This window comes from Caretta caretta, chromosome 3, assembly GCF_965140235.1.
Source record: "Caretta caretta isolate rCarCar2 chromosome 3, rCarCar1.hap1, whole genome shotgun sequence".
In the NCBI taxonomy this organism is placed as follows: Eukaryota; Metazoa; Chordata; order Testudines; family Cheloniidae; genus Caretta; species Caretta caretta.
In genome coordinates this window covers 201,903,400-201,929,826 of record NC_134208.1, presented here as the reverse complement: position 1 = coordinate 201,929,826, position 26,427 = coordinate 201,903,400, and the positions used below count along the sequence as shown (strand labels likewise).

At 40.0% G+C, this 26,427-nt stretch overlaps 1 protein-coding gene across 12 annotated transcripts in view; it reads left to right on the top strand.

Moving 5' to 3' along the window:
* PLCB4 (phospholipase C beta 4) overlaps window positions 1-26,427 on the top strand; it is a 330,863-nt gene that overhangs the window by 255,849 nt on the left and 48,587 nt on the right. For 10 of the 12 annotated variants that reach the window (XM_048842554.2, XM_048842557.2, XM_048842551.2 and 7 more), the window contains 10 exons: window positions 138-173; window positions 3,676-3,829; window positions 4,477-4,561; window positions 4,785-4,909; window positions 7,192-7,243; window positions 10,852-10,954; window positions 14,834-14,998; window positions 18,018-18,222; window positions 25,479-25,567; window positions 26,091-26,241. In XM_048842554.2, coding sequence (XP_048698511.1) covers window positions 138-173; window positions 3,676-3,829; window positions 4,477-4,561; window positions 4,785-4,909; window positions 7,192-7,243; window positions 10,852-10,954; window positions 14,834-14,998; window positions 18,018-18,222; window positions 25,479-25,567; window positions 26,091-26,241 — 1,165 coding nt within the window. The remainder of the gene's footprint in view (window positions 1-137; window positions 174-3,675; window positions 3,830-4,476; window positions 4,562-4,784; window positions 4,910-7,191; window positions 7,244-10,851; window positions 10,955-14,833; window positions 14,999-18,017; window positions 18,223-25,478; window positions 25,568-26,090; window positions 26,242-26,427) is intronic. The other 2 variants (XM_048842549.2, XM_048842552.2) reach the window with 1 other exon arrangement.

Below are 26,427 nucleotides of genomic sequence, written 5' to 3'. Positions count from 1 at the left end.
ATAGATGAACCGTATAGTGAATTGGAAGGGGATATACTTTTTGCCAAGTACATTAACCATTTGAGGGTTTTCTTTTATAACTAGGAGTGTTTCATGTTGCAATTTCTTTGGGTAATGTATATATATTTTTTCCTTAGGCTTTGGAAGATTCTGAACAAGAAAACAATAAAAAGGTGACACACAGGATGTTATGTAGTTTCTATTCTATTTCTTTATGTATAAACATTTTTCTCTAAAATACATTCATAAGTGTATAACTATTTTACACTCTATTTCTTTGCACATTGTGTCTCCTTTCTCCTTGTAATGACGGCCAGTAGGTTGTAGTTCCATCTCTTCCCGCTCCCCCTATTCACAGGGTTTTGAGGGATAATACTGATGGGGGGAAAAGAAGGCTGCATGACCTGCTCTCACTTAGAAATATCTGATCCCAGTAGAAACAATTACACCCCAATTTCATGTGCCTGGGAAAGTGTGATTCCTTCAGAGGGATTGGCAGAAATCATGCCAACATTTTTTTCATCCTGCCCCACTTTATTTATCTCTCTTTATTTTTTTTCTTTTTCCTCCTTTTTCTTTTCCTTGGGATTTGTGCATTTACCTTCCACGCAGAATATCTTCTGTTAGTCTCGCTCCCTTCCTCCCTCCTCCTGCTTGTCTCCATGCATTTCTTCCTTTCTGTCATTTAAATACATTCCTGACCACACTTTATTTCAGCCTTTTTAGGAGAGTTCTGCTGCTTTTCTTGAGATGCGGGTCTACAGGGATCCTGATTGTTTTCATCCTTAACTCACTCCAGCACCCTACAAAGGCCATATGTTAGGGTAACCATTTCTTCAGCTCAGGGGGGATGGCTGTAAGTGGCATCCCATCCTCTTATTCCCAAATCCTACAGTCCTGTTTTGAAATCCTAGATCCACTGCTGTGGATATTGCAATGAGAGCCAGACCTTTTAGTCTTCAAATTATGTGTAAGTGAATATATTACAGTTAATAATCAGTAGATTGCCTTGGAACGTCCTTAACTAGGAGAACTCTTGTGTCATTAGAGTATTGTGTGGTTATAGTCCTGGGGCCCTGTTCTCCTGTAGTAGGATACAAATGCTCATTGATTTCTGTCCCACTGCATTTTTTCATTTATCCACTTTAGGACCAAGATTGTGAAAAGTGACTAGTGATTTTGGGTGGCCAGCTTTGGGCACCTCGAACCTGATTTTTCAGAGGATAGGTGCTCATCATTTGCTGAAAATCAAGCTTCCTTAAAATGTCTCAAATTGGCCTCCCACCAGATTGAGACATCCAAAATTACTCGTCACGTCTGAAAAATCATGGCTTACAGACCTAAAGAGGTTTGTTTTAATTTGTAGTCAGCAGACTGGTAAACATTAACCTGATAACAAAAAATGCATGATGATAAAGTCATATTCTGCACTGCTACAAAATGTCAGTGTTAGTGTTTTACATATCAAAAGCTCAATCTTGCGAGCCCATCTGCATGTGGAACACTCATTGACTTTCCTGTGGACTGCCTGTGGGATCGGGCCCTATTAACCATGTTAAAATAAAGTATGGGTCTGATTATATGGACCATGGAAAATTTAATTTAAGTGTGAACTGCAAACCAGACAACATGGGCTTCACCGCGGTCACTCAATTCCCTGAGGCAATCAGTAACTGGCAGGTAATGCCCTTCCTTGTCAGCCTAAGAGGTTGTCTACACTGTAGATACTACCTATGCCAGTGGGAGGGGTTCTCCTGTTGGTGTAGGTACTCCACCGCCCTGAGAGGCGGTAGCTAGGTCAATTGTAGAATTCTCCCGGCAACCTAATGCTGGCTATACCGGCGGTTAGGTTGGCTTAATTATGTCACTCAGGGATGTGGATTTTTCACACCCCTGAGCAACATAGTTAATCCAACCTAATTTTCGCATGTAGACCAGGCCTCAATGTTTCAACCAGACTGTGGAATAAGGTAGTGTCATTCTATTTATTTCTTTAAATATGTGTCTGCACCATAATGCAGGTCACAAGCATATGGCATAATACTGGTAAATAGATTTGCTTTTTCTTCTCTTTCCCCTGAAATTAATGATGTCCAGTAATTAGGGGTACAGTAGAGTTACTTTTGTCATTCTTTAGTGTTGTTACAGATGCAGAGGCTCCTTGCCTGAAAAAATGATTTTGCAATATTTGCAGTTATTCATGGTTTCCTGGTCTCACAGAAAAATATTTTGTAACAGAGCTATATTGCATTCGGAACATGAAAAGCTGCATTACAATACTGATGTATTTTAAGATGTACTGTATCAGGAAATTCACTGGGACAGGATGCAGAAGCATGCATAGGGTTAAATTCCCTTCTGGTTTGTTCTTCTTGACATAGTAGGCCACATGACAATACTGATAGGCCTAACCAGGGCTACAGATTACAAGAGAAGATCCCATTCTGGTGCTCTTTATAGAGCCTTTATAAAGAAGGTCCTGGGTAGTCAGGGAGAGTGAAGGAAAGTGATTGGCAGAACAGAATGAGCCAAGAAACTGAACAGAAAGATGCCACTAGATATCAGTATGTGTGATTATTTTTTTCTTAGCTCTGGTCTACACTGGGCGGGGATCACTCTAAGTTATGCAACTTAGCTACATGAATAACATAGCTGAAGTCGATGTACTTAGATCGACTTACCGTGGTGTCTTCACCACGGTGAGTCGACTGCTGCCGCTTCCCCGTCGACTCTGCCTGCACCTCTCACAGAGCTGGAGTACAGGAGTCCACGGGAGAGTGCTCGGGGGTCAATTTATCATGTCTAGACTAGACGCGATAAATCGATCCCCGCTGGATCGATCGCTGCCCGCCGATCCGGCGAGTAGTAAAGACCTTAGTGTAGTGTGACAGAGGCCTCTTCTAGTCTATAAAATATTTTATTTCAACCCATGTTGCTATGTATTTGGGCTGTGTAATCACATGAGAAATTACTCTTGTTGCAAGTATCTGCAGATTGGATATCTCTAAGAAGATTTTGCAACTTTTTCTGTATGCATGGTGGATGTTTATGCACACGACAGAAAGAAATTTATATCACTGTCTACAGCCAAGCACAGTGTGCTGTGCCCCCCCGTTTCTCCACAGCTTTGTCAGTTTCATGGAACGCCGTTAGTCTGGTCAAATTCTGATTCCCAAATTCCCTTATAATTTCAGTCTTGGTCATATCCACAAAGGCTTATCAATGGCACTCATCTGAGTTTTGATGATGCCAAAGATCCACTTGGTAGCAGCCTCAAAGGTACCCCCCTCTGACGTAATTGATATTAAAAAGATCAGGCTTCTATTTGATAAGACAGGGCTTTATCCCACAGTATTGTTCAGTCCCCTTTGACTTTTTTTTAATCAATATCCTGGATTCTAATGTTGTTTTACTAACAGCATATAATATTGCTCACTAATTAGGAGTCTGTTCTGCCATCAAACCTCATGCATGATGTCCATTAACATTGAGTGTTCTGCATATATCAATAACTGAATCGACCCGAATCGCAGCATTGAGGGTGCAACTGTTTTGTGTCATTATGTGTCTATTTTAACTTCTGGAGATACAGGCATCATTTTTTACATTGCATTGAAAACCCCAACAAGAGCAAAAAAGAGTGATTAGTGGATATACTTTTAAATGTGCTTTCAGGGCATAGTAACTGTTGAAGATGAACAAGCATGGATGGCATCTTACAAATATGTGGGTGCGACAACCAATATACATCCATATTTATCAACCATGATCAACTATGCTCAGCCCGTAAAGTTTCAAGGTTTCCATGTAGCAGAAGGTAACATACAAGGTTGAATGAAACAACAGTATTTGTCTTCTTACTTCTACTTAGTTTTGTGTGATGATTCTTATATCCAATTTGCTATTTTTATAATCCGTTTAAAATTCTTGTTGTAGTTTTGTAAACTCCATTTGTATGGTATTTACAGAACACTTACCTGGAATATAGAATTAACTTGTTATTCCATTTGTCACCACAGGGAGGCACTGAATTATTAAGTATATTAAGTTAACATTGCAAAGAATAGATCCTGTACTGTAGACCTTTTTACTCTTTCACTAACATAGGATAAATGTGATTGTCACAAAGGTCAACAGTTTGCTTATTGTGATATATAAAATACCCTAAACATGTACCGTATTACTTCTAGTATCTAGTTATACTACTATTGCTCTTTATGTAATTGCAGCGTTTTCATAAATATAAAAGCCAAGTTTTGATGGCTCACAAGAATGGTCTTAGAGAGAAGAGAATGACAAATAAGAAAACATCAGTTAAGATTATTTCAAATATAATTTGGTTTTGTAAAATGGCAAGTAGTGGAAAAACAGAGAGATCTGTGTTACTACATTGCATAGTATTTATTACATGGTTTTGTATTTTGCTCTGTTTTATACTCAGTATTTTTAAATGGATTTTATTTCTTATTGTTCTAGAACGCAATATTCATTACAATATGTCCTCTTTTAATGAATCAGTTGGACTAGGGTATTTGAAGACGCATGCAATTGAATTTGTGAAGTATCCTTCTATTAAAAGTAGTATACTGAATACCAGTTCTATTTTTGGTTAGCCGGTAGACATCTATCCTATATACAAAAATCATTTAGTTCTGATTTTACAATATTGTCCATGCAGGGGCATGGAAAATAGGATACAGCATATAAGAAATAATAATGGTATGAGTAAATGATCTGAAGTCTCTATGTTGTTTTTATTTCGTTTTCCTTAACGTGTTACATAGTTATAATAAACGACAAATGAGTCGGATATACCCCAAGGGAGGCCGAGTGGATTCCAGTAATTACATGCCTCAAATTTTCTGGAACGCTGGCTGCCAGATGGTCTCACTGAACTTTCAGACCCCAGGTAGGCAGTGATGTCCAGTGAACCTAAATTCCAGAGAAAGGCTTGGCCAGGAACACTCAAACAGATGCCACAGATTTCCTCCTGGCATTTTTTGAAGAAACAGACATATGGTAAACAGTATGATGATGTGTACGAAATCATGGAGGCATAAGACAAGGAAGAATTGTTTTGAAAAAAGCATGGAAGAAAATTCAGTCTCCTTTTATTTGCAAAAATAATTAGCAAGGCACTTTAGGATCTTAAATAAATGTAAGAGTGATGTAATTTTTAGTTTATAAAATAACCACCCTCTTCACAAAAGTCCTATCTGTGCAACAACGAAATGCACGGCTTCCATGGAGAACACTACGTTGGAAGGACACACCAGATAAAATAGAAAATAATAATAATTACGTCAGCTATATTTCTAGACCAGTAAGCAATTACTGGCAAATCTCATCGTTAGCACTTGGAAATGGGATACGACTGCGAGCCACTTAGGGTCGTGACAGGCAGGCAGATTGGGAGCTTACATGGCTCTCTCCTAAGATGAGAGATAGCTAGTTTGCCCTTTTGGCGGGGGAAAAACATATAATTATTAGTTTTTGCACTGAATCAAGAAACATATTTGGCTGTACTTGCCAGACCAATCTTTCCATTGTCTTCTTCTAACCTAAAGGGTTCTTGTTCTTATTTTTTCCCCTTGGTGATGTCTTCAGTGCTTCAGAAAGTTGTAATGATCATACCCATTTTTCCTCTGCAACTCCTCTTCCACAAAGCTCTGCATCACTGCCATTATCAACTTCTAGCTGAAAGAGACTAGAGAGAGCTGCACGCAGACGTATAAGTATTGCTTGTAAATCAGTCCAGAAGGGGACACAGTGTGGGGGTAAAGGAGGCAGTGCAAATTTCACCCTTCTCCCTGGGTCTGCACCCATCCCCTCACAGCATTCTCAGCCCTTTGTGTTGTAAATGATTACTATAGGGAAAAAGCGGCATTGCTCTGTTAAGTATTCTGTCAGAAGGCCATGCTAAGAGTCTGGAGGATAGGTGAGGGAATGGAAGTCATCCCACGAGATAGACTTTGGAAGGCTGATGTGTTAAGTCTGGGTGCTACCAAGTAAGGAAATTGCTAGTTGGTGTGTATTCAAAATCCCATACTTTTGTGTTGTGGAGGCAGTTTAGTTTTGTTTCTGATGTGCATTCTGGGAAGCTCAAACAAGGGTTGAGCTCTGTCTGAAAGCAGAATCCTAAAATTCTGTGGGTGAAAGGAGGCCAGAGTTATCACTAAAAATAGGGGGGGAGTTTTTCATAGGCCAAGTGTGGGATTGGAAATTTTAAGGAAAAATTTGTGTTGCTAAATTTTAAGGGGTTTTTTGATGTATTTACTGGCTGTGTCTGTGGATATATGTGCAATATGTGACAGATGGAGACGAGTAAGATGAAGAGGAAAAGTCTATAAAGCAGTGGTCCATCCAGTTATAAGGTATGGTGCTGAGAGTTGGGCAACAAAGAAGACACATGAGCAAATGATCTGCTCTACGGAAATGCAAATGTTGGGATCTATGAGTGGGGTAAACAAGAAAGACCACATGAGGAATGTATATGTCAGAGACATGCTCACAGTAACATCCATAATCAAAAAATTGAGAGAGTGCAGGCTCAGATGGTGTGGTCAAGTAAAGCACAGTTCTGACAAATAGGTGGGTAAGAATCCAACAGATTAAGACTGAAGACAAATGACGGCGAAGCCAACCCAGGAAGAAGCACTAGAATTTAATAAAGGAAGACCTATTAGCATGTGATGTGATAGACTATATGGCATTGAACAGAGGACTTTGGAGTAGAGGACTTGTAAGACCCATTTGATGTGATTAACATAAAGAAGATCTGTGGATAGGCGCTCTATAAATGAATTGAATAATACTCAGACTTTCCAATAAGCATCTGAGCTGAAAATAGTTCCAGTAGTCTCTATGGCCCCGATCCTGTAAACTGATCCATGCAGGCAGACCCTTGTGCTCATACAGGGACCCAGTGACTTGCAGGATCAGGGCCTAACACTTTTGTAACTATAGTCTATGTTTTTTAATGCACATTAGATTTTAGCGTGGTGGATAAAGAAAGAGGTTACCATTGTAAAGAAATCCGAAGTCTTCTAGTTGAGTGCGTAGAAATCACCCTAAGTTAAAGTCCTTCTTGGGCAAAACCCTGTGCATCATATTTCCCTTTGTAAGGAAGGTTGCTCTACATCTGCCTTATTCACAGAGACAGGGTATTCAGTTATTTTTGTCTCTTGACAGATTTAGCAATGCAATTGAATCAGGGAAAATTTGAATATAATGGATCGTGCGGGTAAGTAAAGTTATTTAAACTATTTTCACTATGTATCATATATGGTTTTTATAGAACTTTGTCACTTCTAATTATGTGTTACAAATGAAAAATTGTCTGCTAGGTATAGAATAGAAATGAGCAGAATTCCTGGGGTTGATTTATGCTTGCAAAGTAGTGTGGTTACTATACTTTTCAGCCACACTCAATTTTATTAAATGAGATAGAAGAGATTTTGTGTGACAAATTATAAAGATCATGAAACAAATTTAGAGTCTAAATTAGGTGAAGGTTTCTAACCATCAGAGGAGGGAAGTTCTTGAACAGCCTTACAAGGAGAGCAATGGGGCCAAAAACCTAACTGGCTTCAAGACTGAGTTTGATAAGTTTATGGAGGGGATGATGTAATCGGACTGCCTATGATGGCATGTGGCCCATTGGCAACTGCCAGTAGCAAAAATCCCCCATGGCTGGAGATGGGGAGGGCTCTGGTTTACTTTAGAGAATTCTTTCCCTGATGTTTGGCTGGTCTTGCCCACATGCTCAGGGTCTAACTGATGGCCATATTTGGGGTTGGGAAAGAATTTTCCCCCAGGTCAGATTGGCAGAGACCCTGGGGTGTTTTCACCTTCCTCTGCAGCATGGGACATGGGTCATTTGCAGGTTTAAACTAGTGTAAATGGTGAATTCTCTGTAACTTGAAGTCTTTAAACCATGATTTGAGGACTTCAGTAACTCAGGCAGAGGTTGGGGATCTGTTACAGGAGTGGATGAGGTTCTGTGGTCTGCAATGTGCAGGAGATCAGACTAGATGATCATGATGGTCCCTTCTGACCTTAAAGTCTATGTAAAGCACGTGCAGAGTTAATTAAATTATCTTCATTTTTAATTATGAATCCTTTTTTAAAAACATGGCTCAGAATGCAGAGTCACTATACAGTTCACAAGAAATCTGAGTTTACTTGGACATGCTGTGTGCTAATGTATATAGTAGATTGTAGTCTTTGGAAAATAAAAGCAAAAAGAAAAGTACATTGAACTTATGGGCAACTATTGAAACTGATGTAGGGCTGTGTCCAAACAAAAAACGGTAACCACTAATTTGTCATGAAAGAGCAGATTGCACAGCAGATATCCATGCATCACATTTCTCTGTCTCGCACGTATGTGTTCATTACTCTTTTATACATGGTGATTCTGCTTCTGTTTTGATTGATGCTGATCTTCTCAAACACTATCTTTGTGGCTTCATGAGTAAGGGAGTGATGAGTTAATGTACTTGAAGGGGAAAGAGTTTGCTGAATCATAGCAAATATTAAGTTAGCTAGAAAACAAGAGACCAGAATCTAATTAAATTTCCTCAGAATTACTGTGAAAACAAGACAATTGTTTTAGTAATGGGATTCTTGGTATTCACTATTGTAATTGTCACTATAAGATTTATATTTTCATTTATCTGGTATCCTGCATGCATGTTCAGCAGTAGAGAGAATTTGCATACATCAGCCTTTATATTTTGGTGGGTAGTTGTAATTTGTTTGCTGTAGTGCGCTGGTTATAGCCACGAAATGTTCAATATCTGTAAAAGTAGATGGTCCTTATATGATTTTACTGGTGATGTCTAATTCTGGATACTAGTGCATCCAGAAAGAAATAGTTTGTATGAACCTAGTGGATGGAAGTTTAGAAAAGGTTTTCGTCTATAAAATGCGGGTAATATATCTCCTTTCCCTCACCCATTGTCTGTCTTGTCTATCTGGTTTCTGAAGCAGGGACTGTCTCTTACTATGTGACTGGGGCCCCATTTTGTTAGGGATGGTACCAACTTGGTTGAGGCCTCAAGCCACTATCACAATACAAATAATGAATAATAAAAAATTGAAGAAAGCAGCATGTATTATTGTACTAAAGCAGTGAACAACAATTAAATACAAGCATGGGAATGTGTCTGGTGATTTCCCAGGAAATGGTTACGTTTCTCAGTCAAGCTTCAAACCACTTGGTTTTTCCAAAATGGAGCAGTTGTGACCTTCTCAGCAGCAACAAAAAAAGGTGGCCTAGGTGCGGACTGAAATTAGATGAACCCCACTTGATGCTTCCCTGCTTCTCCCTTCATACTTTTAAAAAAGTGTTTTACTTTCAAAAGAAATTTTCAAACAAAAAATTACCCCTGGGTCAGTCATTGGCTTGAACGGTTCTGTCTGCCTCCCTGACATCTAAGATACATAGTGGAATATTGGATATGCCCCAGAACATTTCTAAAGTAGTGTTTCTGTAATATGCGTAGTACATGGAAGGTTTGATAGAGTATAAATGTTTTATCGGCAGCTGTTTGGGACAGCTCCGTTACTCAGGGGTGGCAACACATGGTCTCTCTGCTTCATCGCCCAACAACACTATGAAAATGCCCTTGCTGTTTGGTCCTTTGGAACTATCCAAAGAATAAGCCTGATTTATGCACCGAACTGTTTGGTGGAAATGTGCTGGTGTTATGGAATAAAAAAATGTAACGTGTATGATATTTTCTGCTCCCTGTGCCTGTGAGTGTACTGTAGATATAGTGGGCCTCCTGATTTCTTTCTGACCTACCCCAGTTTCACACTGGTGTTACTCCATTGGCTTCAATGAGTCACTCCAGATATAGATCAGTATCCGAGCACGGTCAGTCCCACTGATCCTCAACACAGCCAATCAAGGCTAAAGTGCATCCTAAAACTATCCAGTAGTTCCCCTTTCGCTCCAAATATCTGTTTTAAATGATTAGATGGGATTATCTTTTTGAAAGCGACACACACACTCATTATATAATGTTGTATCATGCGGAGGAAAATTACTTTCCTTAATAGAAACCAAATTTGATGTCAAAGTGGGAGAAAGTGGAACTGAGATTCTTTTTGTCCTAATAGCTCCTCCAGCACCTTTTTAATATTTTCTGGTTGCACTCCAGACCTTGATAACCGTTTGTAGTAATGATGCTGAGCAGAAACGGTGTTATAGGTAAAATAGGAGCGTCTAACAGCGGCTGTCCGTGCATAGCTGCTGAATTGGCCGGATGATTCCTAGGTATTAAGTTCAGAAGGGATTCAAGTTGCACGTTTTCTTCCATTGTTGGAAGAGAATTCCCTTCATCTCTGACACAGCTGAACTCCAGAAGCATTGCCATTCTATTTTAAAATCAGAATGCTCATTTGTCACTCATCAGTGCACAAACGGGTTTCATTGATATGTCGAGCCAGGGCATAGTCCCCAGGGAGGCAGTGTAAGTGGTATTATCACAGTTCCATTCACACCACTATAATTAAGGGTCTGTCAGTATTAACGTTATCAGCGCTTTTCCTAAAGGGTTTATAATTCAGATGAAGAAATCCACTTCAGGATGTAATTTACTAACTAAATCTTGGCTGGGGAGGGGGCTGATTCATTTAAAAAAAAAAATTAGTCCAGATCACCTTAGGGTTTTTTTTCCTCGCAGCTGCATGAATTAAAATCAGAATGGCAGTATATATTTTAAAATACCCTGGGGGATTTCATTTGTTAAAGCTAGACCATCAATATTACTTATAATAAATAAAGTGGCAATTTAAAGTTCCATACATAAATACATTTCTTCTTCTCTTTCTCAAAATAAGGTATCTCCTTAAACCAGATTTCATGCGACGACCAGATCGAACATTTGACCCTTTCTCTGAAACGCCAGTAGATGGTGTTATTGCGGCAACTTGTTCAGTACAGGTAAAATATAACTGAGACTGCAGTCATCTTAGAGCATCCAAAACCACATTTAAACAGAAGCGGATATCTAATATGTACAGCAAATTTCTTCGGAATTTGTGGGTTTCATCAAATTGTTCTATCTAATTCATCTAATTATTGTTATTTGATTGCTGTTTATGACATCTGTGTTTACACGAGCTGAATAGAACAGGATATAATTAGAAATGGTTTGTAATTATCCATTTAAAGTGTGTCACTCAATTTTAAATCCCCGCTATTCTTTGTGGTTTAGAGCAGCCATGCCCAAATAAAATATGAGCTCATTCCTGCCGGTCATTCAGAACCAAGTATGTTCCACTGGTTGCCACAGAGTCAGACAATGTTTTGTAATGGAAATTTTTCTGTAGGACGTTTTCAGTACATCTAGAACTTCAGAAATGGCAGCCACATTTATGGTGTCACTTATGGCTACTCTACAAATGAAGGTAACTCAAGGCTTCAGTAGAATTAGTTGTGGAAAATCAGTTATGGAAAATTAGTGCGGAAGGTGGGGTGGGTGGGAATACAAACACTTTTCATTCATAGAGCAGCCGCATTTATGTCCAGTTTGAATGTTCTGAAAAGGTTAGTTACCGAGGTCCTAACTTTTTGAATTCTGTGAATCATTTCTGAGACAGTAGAGGCCATAAAACTCCCAGGATAGTTTATGTAGCTTACCTAAATCTTCTGTTCCCGCTCTGGATAGAGATTACCAGCCTTTAGGAAGGAAAGAAAGAGTTGCAAAGTGACCTCTTTTATTGCATTTCCTCCACTCTCTGCCAGGACTCTATTAGCTCAGATACCTCAGAATGCTGCTCAGGAAAATGCTGTGATCTCAATGATCACTTTATATATATCCAGAGGAGGAAAAGATGTGAAAATTCCAAACTGCATCCCCAGTTGACTGTTTGTCATGCATTATGTACATTTACCCAAGTTTCTCATCAGTAAAATTGGGATAATAAAGCTTACCCCTCTTTGTAAAGCATATGGGATCTTCAGATGAAAAGTGCTGTCTAAACGCAAAGTGCTGTTGTAAGTGCAAAACTTATGATTTATATTGGGTTATTACTTAGTGGCCCTACTCTTAATCAGGGCCCCATGCACTGAACAAAAAAAACTGGAGGGCACTGTCTCTTCCCTAAAGAAAAGGAGGACTAGGGTAACAGGAATAAGAGCACATGTTCCCTAAGGTAATTGTGTTCATAATTTGTTGGTTCTGAGTCAGTCTTATAGTAGTACCTAGAAACCACAATAGAGATCAGGACCCCATTGTGCTAGATGGTGAAGAGGCAGTCTCTGTCCAAAAATTTACAGTTTGAATAGGGAAGACAGAGAGAGACTGGAGGGGAAACAGTCACAGAGAGGTCTCCTACAGCATGTCAATGACAAAGCTGGGAATAGAATTCGCGTCTTGAATCCCAGTCCAGTGACCAAGCCACTAGACTGCATTGTCTCTCAAATCAGTCATTTCAAGTTTTCTGTAATTAAAGAATGTAAGACCAGATACTTTGGTGCACATCAGAAAAGAACAGGTCAAAATCGACCTTGGTCTGTGCAATTTTAAATATGTTTCATTTCTGCGTTCAATCCTTGACAGTACAGAATAACAACATATGCGGTGTTGGGAAAGAAAACCTCATGTTAGTGCAACAAAAGTGTGTCACAGGAAAATGGTCTTCTGTAGCCAGATAAATATGGACTTGGAATAAATTTGCAGCAAATTCAAGATATTTGTGTGCAGAGAGAGGGAGAGGAATCCTGTAATAGGCTTCCATTACACTAGTTTGTTTGTTTTTTTAAGTATTCTGCATTGCACAGAGATGTTATATTAAATTAGATTTGCGTATTTAGTGAGTACCATGTGGAAGTGGCTCGTAGAATGCACTGAAACTAAAGTAGAGCAATAACATCCAGCCATATAGTTAAAAAGTTTCCCCTAATATCTAACCTAAATCTCCCTTGCTGCAGTTAAGCCCCTTATTTTTTGTCCACTCTTCAGTGAACATGGAGAACAGTTGATCGCTGTTCTCTTTATAACAGCCCTTAATATATTTGAAGACTGTTAAAAATTTGGGCCTTCTTTCTCATTTGAATTTGTTTGGCTTCATCTTCCAGCCATTGGTTCTTGTTACATCTTTCGCTGATAAATTAAAGAGACTTTTATTGCCGAGCATTTTCTTCCAATGAAGGTCTTTAGATACCAGCAACGCACTTTTAAGCAAGTGATTAGACCCATTAAAATCAGTAGTACCGCTCATGTGCTTAATGTTAAGCACGTGCTTAAGTGCTTTGCTGGATCAGATTCTCACTGGCTTGAGCAAGACATAGTACAGACAGGCTCAGGGCAACCTTCACCATATAGCTCTGCCAGTCCACATCTTTGTAAAAGCATTAGAGAAAATGTAGTTTTTTAAAGGGTGCTGGAATGACAATGCTGAAGGTGGATGTCCATAGAACAACATATGAAGTAGCAATGCATAAACTCCCCTAGGTACCACCTCACCAATATGAGGCAATCCTGTTTTGTAGGAACTACAGTTAGAGTGTTAAGATTGTAAGCTCCCTGGGGCAGGGACCATTTTTTATTCTTTGTTTACAGAGCACCGAGCACAACGGGGTCCTGATCCATGACTTCGGTCTCCTAGGCACTGTGGTAATACAAGTAATCAGAAGAAAACAAAGATAACTGAGTTTCCACCTCCACCAGATCATTGGCCCTCTGTTCAGATGTACCATCACGTTTGTCTGTTAGTGCCAATTATGATAGAAGTTAGGCAAAGTTTACACGTCTGCTACCCAATGTATTGATGCCACCAACTCATTTTAAATAGGCCACCGAGTAAGTGAGATTACAGTAACTTGCAGTTACCCCAGTGGCAGTGACCTAGAGGTGAAAGGCTTCATATGCCTGTTACCAAGGAACAATCTAGTCCCGCTTTGAAAAAGTATCTCAGTTCTGAATTGATTCATCTGCTGTCATAAGCCAAGGTGCCCCTTGAGCAAAAGTCTGCCAACGTTGCCCATTCTTTTGATCTGATATGGCAAACTTGAGAAAGACACTACGTGTGACCCAAACCAAGGTTTGAATGTACAAGTTCATGAGAGAAAAGCCAGTCCCTCTACCACTATAAAACCTACTGCACAATAGAGCACTTCCACATGTGGGTTTATGCAGCACTCAATGTTTGCAGTGAGCTCACGACCCAGCAAAGTGCTTATGCCTGTTCTTCAGTCCTGTCCTGTCATGAGGCCTTGGAGCTGAGAATATTGCATGCACAGCAGCAGCTGCTGAAAAGCAGCGGGAACAATATGACTTTCCCACGGGGCTGTTATTAGAATGTACATGCAGTCAGCCTCTCACTTTCATTAACCCTAAAATTCAGCATAAAACCCCCGAAATGTAAAAGAGGAACCCTATCAGAAAAGACGCGGTTTACTTGTTACTCATGCAGATGCGTAATATCAGCATGGAATCTAATTTTAAAAAATAGGTGATACTAGTAAATATACATTGTATAAATAGGCCAAATTCATTACTGATTTCCACGCTGTGTAATACCATTTAACTGTAATTTGTTGTGTGTGCACATATTCATAAAAATCGTAAAGAATTACCTTTTATTTACAAAACCAAATGTGCGAACGTGAAATTTAGTGGTTATTCGATGCTGAGGAAAAAAAAATTACACTATTAAATGAATATGACTGCTCTGTATAATGAACGCATGTGAATACTGTTATTTGATAAAGAATACAAGTGACATTATTTCCACTCATCATAAAGTACTGTATGTTTTATATTGTTACTTTCTTTAGATCAGAGGAGTGTATTTAATTCCTTTTCTTCTTTTTCAGGTAATATCTGGTCAGTTCTTATCAGATAAAAAAATTGGTACGTATGTAGAAGTGGATATGTACGGGTTACCTACGGACACGATACGTAAAGAGTTTCGAACCCGCATGGTGATGAACAATGGCCTGAACCCTGTTTACAATGAAGAATCATTTGTATTTCGAAAGGTAGGATTTTTTGAATGTACACTTGGGTGTTTTGAAGCCTGCTTTTGCAAACCCTTTCCCATGTGAGTATTCTTTACTTGCATAAGCAATCCCCTTTGCTTCGGTGTGACTGCTCACATGAACAAGGGTCACTCCCATGAACAAGGATTTGCAGGATTGGACCTTAAATTTGTAGGACTTAACGTTTAGCACAGTCAACCGGTCAACCATTAAGGCTGAATTAAACTTTCAACGTTTTTTTTTTTTTTTGTGGATAACCTCTGTAGTTGTCACATTATTTTTTTTTTGTCTGTTTGGCTTTTCCCTCTTTTTTGCTTCCTCCTCCTTCTTGGAGGAACCCACGTCCTTCGTGGCAATGCCTGTGTTCCAGGTATGCAGTCTGCTCAGAATGAGCTCCAGCTGGTGGACACCAACATTCCCTGGAGATGTCTTCTTCCCTGCCCTGACAGTGGCTGCTATCTTGCACTGTTCCTTCAGCCAAGAGGGCAGGTGAGATGCTGCATCCAAAGCTAAGGTCAATGTCATTACATGGAAAAAATGGAAAGGTGCTGTCTTCCTCACACACATGGCCAGCTCCCTTCTCCTGTAGACCATGTGTATCATGTACTGAAAAAAAAAAAACCCCACCTCCACCACCTTTCCCTGGTACTGTATGGTGGACTCACAGTGGGAGATCAGTCGTCATCTCAAACGTTCAGTATTTACCTCTCGGTCTGATTTTTATTTTTTTTTTGTCAACTGGAGTTTCATCCAAAATACATGCGTTAACAGTGCCGTCTTTGATAATGTGTGTTTTCCTTTCACCTGTTCTGTTGTCCTGCAGAATTTTTACTGTTTTTCTTTCGTGACAGGTTTTGCCTGCTGATCATACTGTATTTATATGTATATTGTGTAACACAGATAATCTGCTTCCAGTGTAGCAAATGTAGTGGACTCAGATCTCCTGGGAGGGGACTTGTCCTAATGCTGTGCTGCTGGGACCCCATTTCAGGAACGCATCCCTATTCAGTACATATTTAATGGCGTCCTGAACAGGGATGAACTTAAGAATGTGTTCAAGTGATTTCCTGCATAGGGGCCGAGGAAATAGGCAAGAGGAAATGCTTTAAGTTCACCGTGGGCAGTCCCAGATGTGCATCCTTGCCCTGGGCTGGGTAACCAGATGACCTGCATCTGCTGCCCTTTGGGTTCTTCCCACTGAGAGGACACATGCTTGTACAATAAACTATGATTTGCCACTCCAATTCCATAGTAACTCATTTGTCACAACTTGACCCCTTGTAAGTATAATATGAGTAAACAACCAAGGGACCTTTGTTCCTTGGTATCCTCCCATGATCATGGAGGAGGAGTTAAAACTAACTAGAGGCTAGGGGCTTGAATTTCTACCACCAGTGGTGAGCAGTGGTATAGTACAGCCCATCACATAATGAATGGTGTGCTGGTCTGTGACATGTAAAGGGAAGATTTTACCCATGCTGTTTAAGTGGCCCTAGTCGGGTCAGCTTGGGGCCTGCGGCTCCTCCCATGATGGCATTAACCCTACACAAATGCTAGCAGGTAATGTGTGAATTCTGTTTGATCATTCTGTTTGATATTAAATCTTCTGCCATTCTAACCCAAGTTTTGTGTTGTCATTCTGTTGTGAGGGGCTGATGCTTGTGATATGGTGTGTCAGGATGCTTACTTCTGGTCAGTCAGACAGTACTTAACAGGGCAAGTTAACTGTGGTGTCTGTGAATAGTTCAGACATGCACAGAGTTCAAAAAGCTGTTCGTTTCTATGCTCTTTACTTAAGGCTTAAACTGAAGGCAGCAGGTCCAAGGGAGGAAAAGTTTGTTTTATTTTCTTCTCTGAGTGACAGTCTCAGGCATCACCGAATATAGCAAGGTGGAGAGAGGAAGGAAAGTAGTAATGTCTCAGTGTTATTTTAATTAGTATTGATTCCTTTCTGGGTCAGGTCCTCTTGATTCCTTTCCTCTCTGTGTCTCTTACCCACTCCCGCTGTCAGGGCCATTTTTGGCCTGCAGTTTAGACAGACTGGGAATGAAAGATTGCTGGCTTGCCCTGTACAGACATTCCTGGTGCAGGGAATCCTCTCTCCTCCAGTCCTATCCCTGATCACCTTTCTGAGGAAGCAGGTGGAATAGGTCTCAGGCTAGCCCTTTTGAATTCAGGTGGGACTGCAAGGAATTTCTGCTGTTGCTTTTGTTGGTCAGGATGGGAACTGTCAGCTTCAGGTACCCTTTGCTTCAGTGTGACTGCTCACATGAATAAGGGTCACTCCTGTGAACAGCTTCAGGGACCTACTGTCCAGCAACCACTACCTCTTCCCTCTGCGCGAACCCCCACACCCATCCCTGCTGAGAGTGTTCCCCACCAGCACCAGGCCTCCCACTGTGTATTGCCCTCCTTCCGTTGCCTTATAATGTACGTGTCACCCTCTTCCCCACCAGACCTCTCCAGCTGTGTTCACATCACATCATCTCCCTCCGACAGTGTGTAACACCCCATTCTTCCTCCTTCTCGACACCCTTATTCTGTTATTGATGTCCTTTCCAAGTACCCCCCCCCGTCATTGCCTTTCCCCTGACCCCAACATTACCCGTCTGCCTTCGACTACCAGTTTGTGTCTCTGCTACTCCCTGCCCACTTTCAGGGGTCACCGGCCTCCAGCGATGAAAAATAAATAAGCAAAATATTTAATTATTTTGATTACGATCTGGAGAATTCTTCCACGAGCAATTTCTGTGCTCCAAAAAACTAACACCAAGAACGAGAGAGAGTGAGAAACTAAACTTTTCCAGTAATGCCTCCATGTCTGAAAGCAGACAGCTTGCATCCAGCAAAGGGTGATGGTATTCTCTTATAGAGATAAGTAGATTGTGCTTCTGACTTACCAGTAGTGGAAATGGACATCCACTATGTTGTGTGATCTCTGGATGCTTTCATGTGTGGTACTTGGGCAATTTGCAACATTGTGAGAGTCAATGAATGTCTTTATTTTATGGGTTCCCAGGTTATTCTACCTGATCTCGCTGTTCTGAGAATAGCAGTGTATGATGACAACAACAAGCTGATCGGTCAGAGGATCCTGCCTCTTGATGGCCTTCAGGCAGGCTACAGACACATTTCCCTTCGAAATGAAGGCAACAAACCACTATCTCTGCCCACAGTTTTCTGCAACATTGTGCTCAAAACATATGTGCCTGATGGTTTTGGAGGTAAGAAGAAACACATATTACAGCTTCGTGAATCTTGGGTTTTAGTACGCAAGGAATATAAATTCGTTGTGCAATAGAAAATAAGGGATCCCTGGAGCACTGGAAGAACGTTTATCTGCGAATCTGTAGGAAAGTTCCTTCTGTCTGGTTAAGATATCTTTACTTTTGTCTCAAGTGCCTTAATATTAGCAATGAAGAGAATGTAGCCTTCAAAATTCAAAATCAAGACAGTGATTTCTATTAGTTTGGAAAGAAACAAAGCTACAATTACATTTCCCAAGGTTACCTGAATTTGTTCAATTTGCCAGTACTTAATCTCTTTTGAATCTCTTAATCCCTTTGAAAGAACTCATTGGATATATTAATTGGAGTAAATGTCTAAGTTAAAACATATATTGTAGTTTCGTAGTCTAGGGTGCAAACAAGGTGCTGGTCTTTTTTAAAGCGTACTTTAACCATTCTTCTAAATACTCCTGCTCTGAAAAGTGGACACGCAAGGTGCTGAATTTTCAAGTATTAATAAACTTTGCAATTACAAGTGATCCTCTTCTCCCCCCCCCCCCCCCGTTTTGCATACTTCACACCACTCTTTAAATTAAATCTTAGTCATCACTTATTAGTGACAGTTAGGGTTGCCAGTTTTGGTTGGATGTGTTCCTGGAGATTTCATCACATGACATAAACTTTAATTAAAGATTAATCTTTAATTCCTGGAGACTCCAGGCCAATCCTGGAAGGCTGGCAACCCTACTGCCAGTGTTTAAAGTTGCCACCCTTATTATCTTCACAGCCCTGAGATAGCCCTCTTTGCCTGATCTCTGAAAACTTGCTCTAGTTATTTTTCTCTTTACAAGACAAACTTTTATCTTTTCAAGATAAATGTTATCATAGATAGGTCTCTGACACTGCTCCTACAACAGTGCTGTATCAGTATGTTTGCTTGAATAAAAAATACCAGCATAACTTTATTGAAACCACTTTTTAAAAGCAGTCACAGAAATTTGAGTAGAGGCCTAGGTCTAACAGTAGTAAACACCAAGAACTGCCAGCAAAGTTACGTCACCATTATTGTGCTACCAGTGATGCAGATTAGGTAGCAAATCCAAGTGCAGCAGAGTAGCAGAAGAGCATGGATGTACTCCTTCAACTTATATGTATTTTAGTTGCCCTAAGTCTTAGTATTTTTAAACTGCAGGTCAGTGTACTAGAATCTTTCCACTTTCATTAAGCATTTGGCACTGAGAAATGTTCTTTTTTAGGTGGGATGAAATTTGCTCCTGTATAGAGGGCTAGTGCACGGCCCATGTACCGCCTGTATCCCATTTAAGACCTCAAATTAGGGCTCACATTGGATTTTAAGTGGTCCATAGGCCTTGTTCTGTCCCTCTGAACTTCACCCTCGAAGAGATTTTTGGGAAACCTTGTTGGAAAAATTATTTTTTGCACTTCGTAAAACTAATTCAAAATGTAAAGGTCACTGGGTTTTGTACACAATAATTACTACAACTTTAATGTGGATTGGATTTTCAGTAGTAAAAAGTAGAGAAAGAGAGCGTGCGCGAAATTGTTCAAGGGACTAATTTTACCAAATATAATTAAAACCATACATACACCATTTGCTAGGATTTCCAATCAAACTTTAAGGAGAAAACATAGGCCCTGGCTTTTATGGGACAACTCTCTTGCCTAAAGTTAAGCATATACATAATTGTTTGCAGGATCAGGGCCTTTTATAGCAAAAAATAATAAGTTAAATGTTGACCCACCCCCTCCCGCCTGCGCCCCCCACTGAAATCAATGAGAGGTTTGCCATTGACTTGATTGGTACAAGGCAGTTGCTCATTGAATGAAAACATTGGGTTTTTAACCAACAGTTTTTACCAGTAAGGGCCCCAGTTCAGAAAAGAACGTTAGCATGAGCCTCAGTCGAGGCTGCTGTGGACAGCACATGTGCACATGCTCAAAGCGCTGTCCTGAATCAGGATGAGGCCCTGAATTGGGACCAGACATTTTGTAAAGGTTTGGAACCCAGTTAATGTGACATAAATGAAGTTCCATTGTGTTTACTGTTAACTCTTCCGTTTGCAGAGGTTTGGGGGTTTGCTCACACACAAATCCAAAAATGATACAACCTTCTTTTCCCCAGAGAGGATTTCAAAATCAGTTTGTAAAAGGCGAGCTGTGTAAAAGTTCAGTGTCGGCTGATCTTCTAAATTGCCAACGTTACTCCAGGTGGTTTATCCGTAAGGTGTAAGGGGTGTGAAGAAAAAAAAATGTTTACCCCGAGTAGGTTCATCATTAAAGTGAAATACTGCTAGGATGAGGGAACTATATGTAATATCTTGTTGCCTGTGTAGGGGAAATGGGCTCTGTACTAATGAGAACTCAACAAGCTCAGTTGTTGTTTCTCCTTTCCCAACGACAGTCATTTTTGGCTTGTCACCCTTTTTTTCTCACTGATATAGATCAATAGCCTGATGACCAAAAGAGCTTGAGATGTTGCTTTTGATGTTCAAACGGCATCATGACCATTCTGTTTACATGTGGCTTTTGAGTACTTGTCATCTGTTCTGCATTTTACATTGTTTTATGAACTACAATTCAATTACTGTCTCTGATTTGTAACTAGATTGTTTGGGCAAAGAGTCAAGAACCTTAATTTTCAGCTACTTTCCTTTTGAACCTGTAGGAGTAAGATTTAAGAACGTCTTTCATGCCAAATAATAATGATTCATGATTGCTTTATGATAGGGTTAGGAAGAAATGTGCACCATTTTCTTTTTTTGATGTGGTTTGCTAATTTTCTATGGTTTATCAGCTTCAGTTCCCCTGCTCCTAATAGCCAATGGGACACACATCCGTTCTGAAGAAATGCCAAATGAGGCAGCAGATTTCAAAGAGAGGCTTTTATTTCATATAGATAGTGTACCTAATAAGCAAGCACTGTTACATACAGTCGTGACGGGACTTCTGCTTCTAGAACACATGCTTCCCAAGGCTATACTGGTTATACACAAGTGGTTTTGTTGTTGTTTTTTAACTCATAGCTTTAAAACTTTTTGGTATCCAGTTACTTACCAAAAAGACCGTAAAAAAGGAAAATTGAAGCAGAGGACAAGTGGTGGGGTAGAAAAGAGCGGTGAATCATTTACCTCCAGTAGAAATGCTGAGCCTTTGGCGAGGTGTATAAATGATGGGTAACACAATTTGCAAAGGTCTCACTCTCCCACACACATAAGGAGGGTTTTTTTTTACTTGAAAGTTCTTAATATTCAAGTTCCATTTTCAAATACTATGTGATGGTTGCAGGAACAAGGCAGGCATGGATTTTCTTTGAAGTGTAGGTTCTAGGGATTGGAAGGGTAGTTGGCTCAGTTAAAGGAAGGGAAAATATTCAGGTTGTTGGGGCCATTATGTGCTTGGGATAAATGTCTGTCCATTTGATATTTGTGGGAAATAACGCTGAGTGAGAGACACAAGATACCAATTGGTAGGGAACAGTGGTATTGGAACAGTCTGTTTTTTGGGTGGTTAACTTGAGCTGTCTAGGTGAAAAATATTATTTAATGCAGCTTTCGTATCTCGCACAAACTATCTTCGTATACGGATCAAGTAGATACTAAGGACTGAAGGCCTGATCCTTCTTTCTTCACTTGGGCAAAACTTCCAGTGACTTCGGTGGGAAGTTTGCATGAGTAAGGACTGCAAGATTATCCCCAAAATTCTAACGGGTTAATATGTTTTTCCTGGACTGGCACATGTGTCCCTAGTCCCATATTTTATCTATGACATCACAACTAGTTACTTTGAAAATAGCTATGACTTGAGACAGGATTCTGGTATGTGAAATAAAATCCAAATCTTTATGAAAACGTTGACTGCCAAAACCATCACTCTAGAAGTACAGAGCCATTACATTACTGAGACTATCTGGAATGCAAGGCCACAGAAAGGTTTATCTTTACTGATAAGCAACTGGAAGATGAGTTTACTTTATTACATGACAACATTCTGAACAGAAAGAATCCACTGTGCACATGGTGTTGTGTCTGAGGGGCAGTAACTGAACTCACTACTCTCTTTCCAGCATGTGAGAAAAGGTTTAGTTGGGGGAATGTCATCAGTTGCATTCCCTCAAAATACAGTTAAGTGAGAACATCATCCATGACGGTCATGGCAAAAGCTCAGGCATAATATGTACAATATTTTATAACGAATGGTTGAATCAAGATACAGCTTTTAGACAAGCGAATGGATGCACTCTGGATTTCTGTGTGACACTTCTTCAACTGGGAGGCCTATTTAATAGTCCCGAGTGACTGTCTTTTCACATGCAGGAAAGGGGCAGTATCTTGAAACATTAAAATATTAATTGTATTTCAACTCATTAATGTCCTGCGTGAGTGGTTATCTTCTTCCTTATCATGGAAGCCTGCCATCCTTAAAATGGTAATTCTGCTCAAAGGAATGTCCTTAGGGACTCTTTTTACTTTCAGCTGATGTGCTTTTTCACTGTCCAGGTCATCTTGAGAATTAGTGAAGTTTAAAGTTACACAGGGATCACCCCGTCCTGGCTACTTTCTGTGGATGCTTTACTACTGTAGATACTGAAATCAATTTCATTTGTCACGCAGCATTTCTCATTATGGCTGACCTGTCTTTGCCACTTGTGAGTTACTTGATTATCTGTAAATCAAGGCCTGAAAAGATATATTTTCTGCAGAAGCAAGGACTGATGTGTCACTGCATAGCTGTCTGTATACAGTTGCACATTCATAGCTACGTACACAAAACACATGGCACATAATCCATAAAATAATATTTCTTATGAGGTGCAAATGTTAATTTAATTTCCATTGTATTGATTTTTACACACTGCCATATAGCAAAGAGACAAGTACATGAAACTAGCAGAACTCTCTTTGGGCCTGATTCTGGTTTGCCCCTAGAATAACAAAGATCACAACTGGGGCCATCTGTGTATTAAGGTCTTAAATTGTCGCCAAGTGTTTCCTGATTCAACTAACCAGTATAAACCATTGTATATGGTAAACGTGAATGTTTATCATGACGGTCCAGGGAGTCAGGGATACTGTTGTTCATATCGTGCTGTAAATGTGCGTGGCACTGTGCAGTGGTTAAATTATACCTGCTCCAAAGAGCTTGCCATGTCGAGCCCTCAACAGTTTAATCCCATGCCTGTTGATGCGAATAGCAAAACTCCTCTTTTCTTCAGCAGCCCATGATCAGGCCTCAGTTCAGCAAAGAACTCGAGCCTGTGCCTGATTTGAAAGGCATGAGTAGTTTTATTGAAGTCAGTCGGACTGCCCTCGTGTTTCAAGGTGGCGTGGGCTTAGGCACCTCGTTAAATCAAGATCTAAATACACAAGTTGATGCAGTATGTGCAGTGTGAATAAAAGTCAGTGAAGAATACTGCTTGTAGCTGGGATGCTTCTAGGAAAAGGAAGGGGACTTATTACATTCTTTTGGCAGATTTAAGGGAAGGCAGTTGCAGAATGTCAATGTGTGAAGTTATTCCAGGTATAAAGCCTGCACTAGGGGAGAAATGATGGCCCATAGTTACGCCAGGGTGAGACTCACAAGCAGATAAGACTGAAAAGTGATTTTACAGCTGCTCTCTAATAGCAGGCAGCAGAACCACTCAGGGGTGAGGGGTAGAAGAGAGAACAACTAAATGAGCTTCTCCTGCCCCAGCAGCATTCGGGGCATTCTGTCCCCTAGAAGACGGGTGGAAGAGGCAGCAGAAGGTGATGTCACAATATAACCCTCACTTATTCATTCGTTTATGTCCCTCATGTTGCATCCCACGTCTGGGCCTCGGCAGGGTGAGTGGCATGAGTAGTCATGAGTCATGCAGGGGGAATTCTGTAAATAAATTATGGCAGTTGTACTATTGTTTAGGCCACCCGTGTAAAACAATTAGTTCCCTTCACCTGTGAGCCATGGCAAATATTAGAACGGTTTGCGTGAAGGCATCTTTACTTCCAGATTGATAAGCCTGCTCTTTGGCAACCAAGAGAAAAAAATACAACCTATGTCTGAAGGGAGGCAGTGTGGCCTAGTGGATAGATCACTGGCCTGGGATTCTGAAAACCTGGGTTTTATTCCTGGCTCAGCCACTGGCGGCTGGATGACCTTGAGCAAGTCGCATCTCTCTGTGCCTCAGTTTCCCCTCCATTTGTAAAATAAGAACAATGCTACTGATCACCTTTGTAAAGTGCTTTGAGCTCTACTAATGAAAAGTGCTATATTATTATTATGGCCTGGTCAAAAGCCCTTTGATGTGGGAGCCTTTTCATAGACTTCACTGGGCTTTGGATTAGGCCTTTACTCAATCAGTGCCTAAATTATCCACCTTAAAATGGGAGTAATAATACTCCCGTGCCTAATGAGAGTCCTGTGATGATAAATCTAGTAATGTTCCTAATGCTCACAGAGACTGTAGTGATGGGGACCGTATAAGTGCTTGAAAAAGAGTAGGATTCTTAGAGAGGAAAATTCACGTGATGGTTAATATGCCATGGCTGATCCAAGATAGAACTAGAGTAACCTTGAAATATACATTTCACTTTTTTGAATCGGGGAGGATGCTGAGCAGATGTGTATAATCATGAAATTTTAATCTCCTTTTCTCTCTCTTTCTCTCTTGTGATGAGGGAAGGGAGAGAGACTACGTTAAAAAAGCTTACCCACTCCTACCAGGTTTACTATGAAAAGTTGGCCCAGTGTTGAGGACTGTGGAACATGTGGCAACACTAGAATAAAGCCTTTGTGAAAGCTAAATTACATTTTTCAGAGTAGCAGCGGAGTTAGTCTGTATGGATGTGTCATTGCACAAAGTAAAACTATTTCCCCATGTTTATTCCCCCCACACACACTGTTCCTCACACGTTCTTGTCAACTGCTGGAAATGGCCCACCTTGATTATCACTGCAAAAGGTTTTTTTTCTCTTCTGCTGGTAATAGCTCACCTTACCTGATCACTCTCGTTACAGTGTGTATGGTAACACCCATTGTTTCATGTTCTCTGTGTATATAAATCTCCCCACTGTATTTTCCACTGCATGCATCTGATGAAGTGAGCTGTAGCTCATGAAAGCTTATGCTCAGATAAATTTGTTAGTCTCTAAGGTGTCACAAGTCCTCCTTTTCTTTTTGCTAATTACATTGTGCTTTGTGCTTTTTGAATGACTCTTAAAATGTTGAAAACCTGATAAATATTCATTTTCTTTCAGATATTGTGGATGCTTTGTCAGACCCAAAGAAATTTTTATCTGTCATGGAAAAAAGAGCAGACCAGATGAGAGCTATGGGTATTGAAACTGTAAGTAGAAAGTAATTATGAACATAGGCAAAATAATTCCATATAGGGTAGTGCAAAATACAGGGTTCGCTTTATGGACAATGCAAAATACAGGCTTCACTTTACAAGAAGTAAAACCTCTGCAATGAGATTTGGGCCACAATGTTTGGTCAGTTCTCCTGTTGATAAATTGGTCATTAATGCAAGTTATTCTCTTAGTCTCTGTTTTCAAATATAGAGCTGTTCTACTCTTAAATACATGAATATGTGTTGTCAGATTTATTAAAATACCCTTCACTGCATTTCCAAATATAGTCACCGTCATGAGGGATTTTTTTATCAGTCACGGCAGCATATCCATGTGTCTAAAATTAGAAAGGAGCCATCCTTATTAATTTTCAGTAAAAATAGATTATAAATTCTTCATCTGAAAATATTTTTTGTCGAGAAGTATTAGCAAATATAAGGGGAATTTTCTTTAAAAGTAAATTACTTCATTTCTTTACCCCCTGCAAATGATATTTTGTAATAATGGTTTTTCCAGAGTGATATAGCTGATGTACCAAATGACACTTCAAAGAATGATAAGAAAGGAAAAGCTAATAATGCCAAAGCAAGTGTGACTCCTCAGAGTAGCTCTGAACTTAGACCGAGTACCACTTCCGGCCTTGGACCTGGGATGGAAACTAAGAAAGGTAAAGAAAAATGAGCTTTCTCTCCTTTAAATGGCTTAGAAGGGCACTAAGAAGTACTACCTGGTTTTTAGTTTTGTACTTTCTGTAATTTCGAATCCCTCTGAAAAGCTCAAAAAGTAACATCTTTCTGTATGAGTGGTGTCTCTGTCCACTTGGCAAATACTGTTTTAACCATATTTCTCTTGG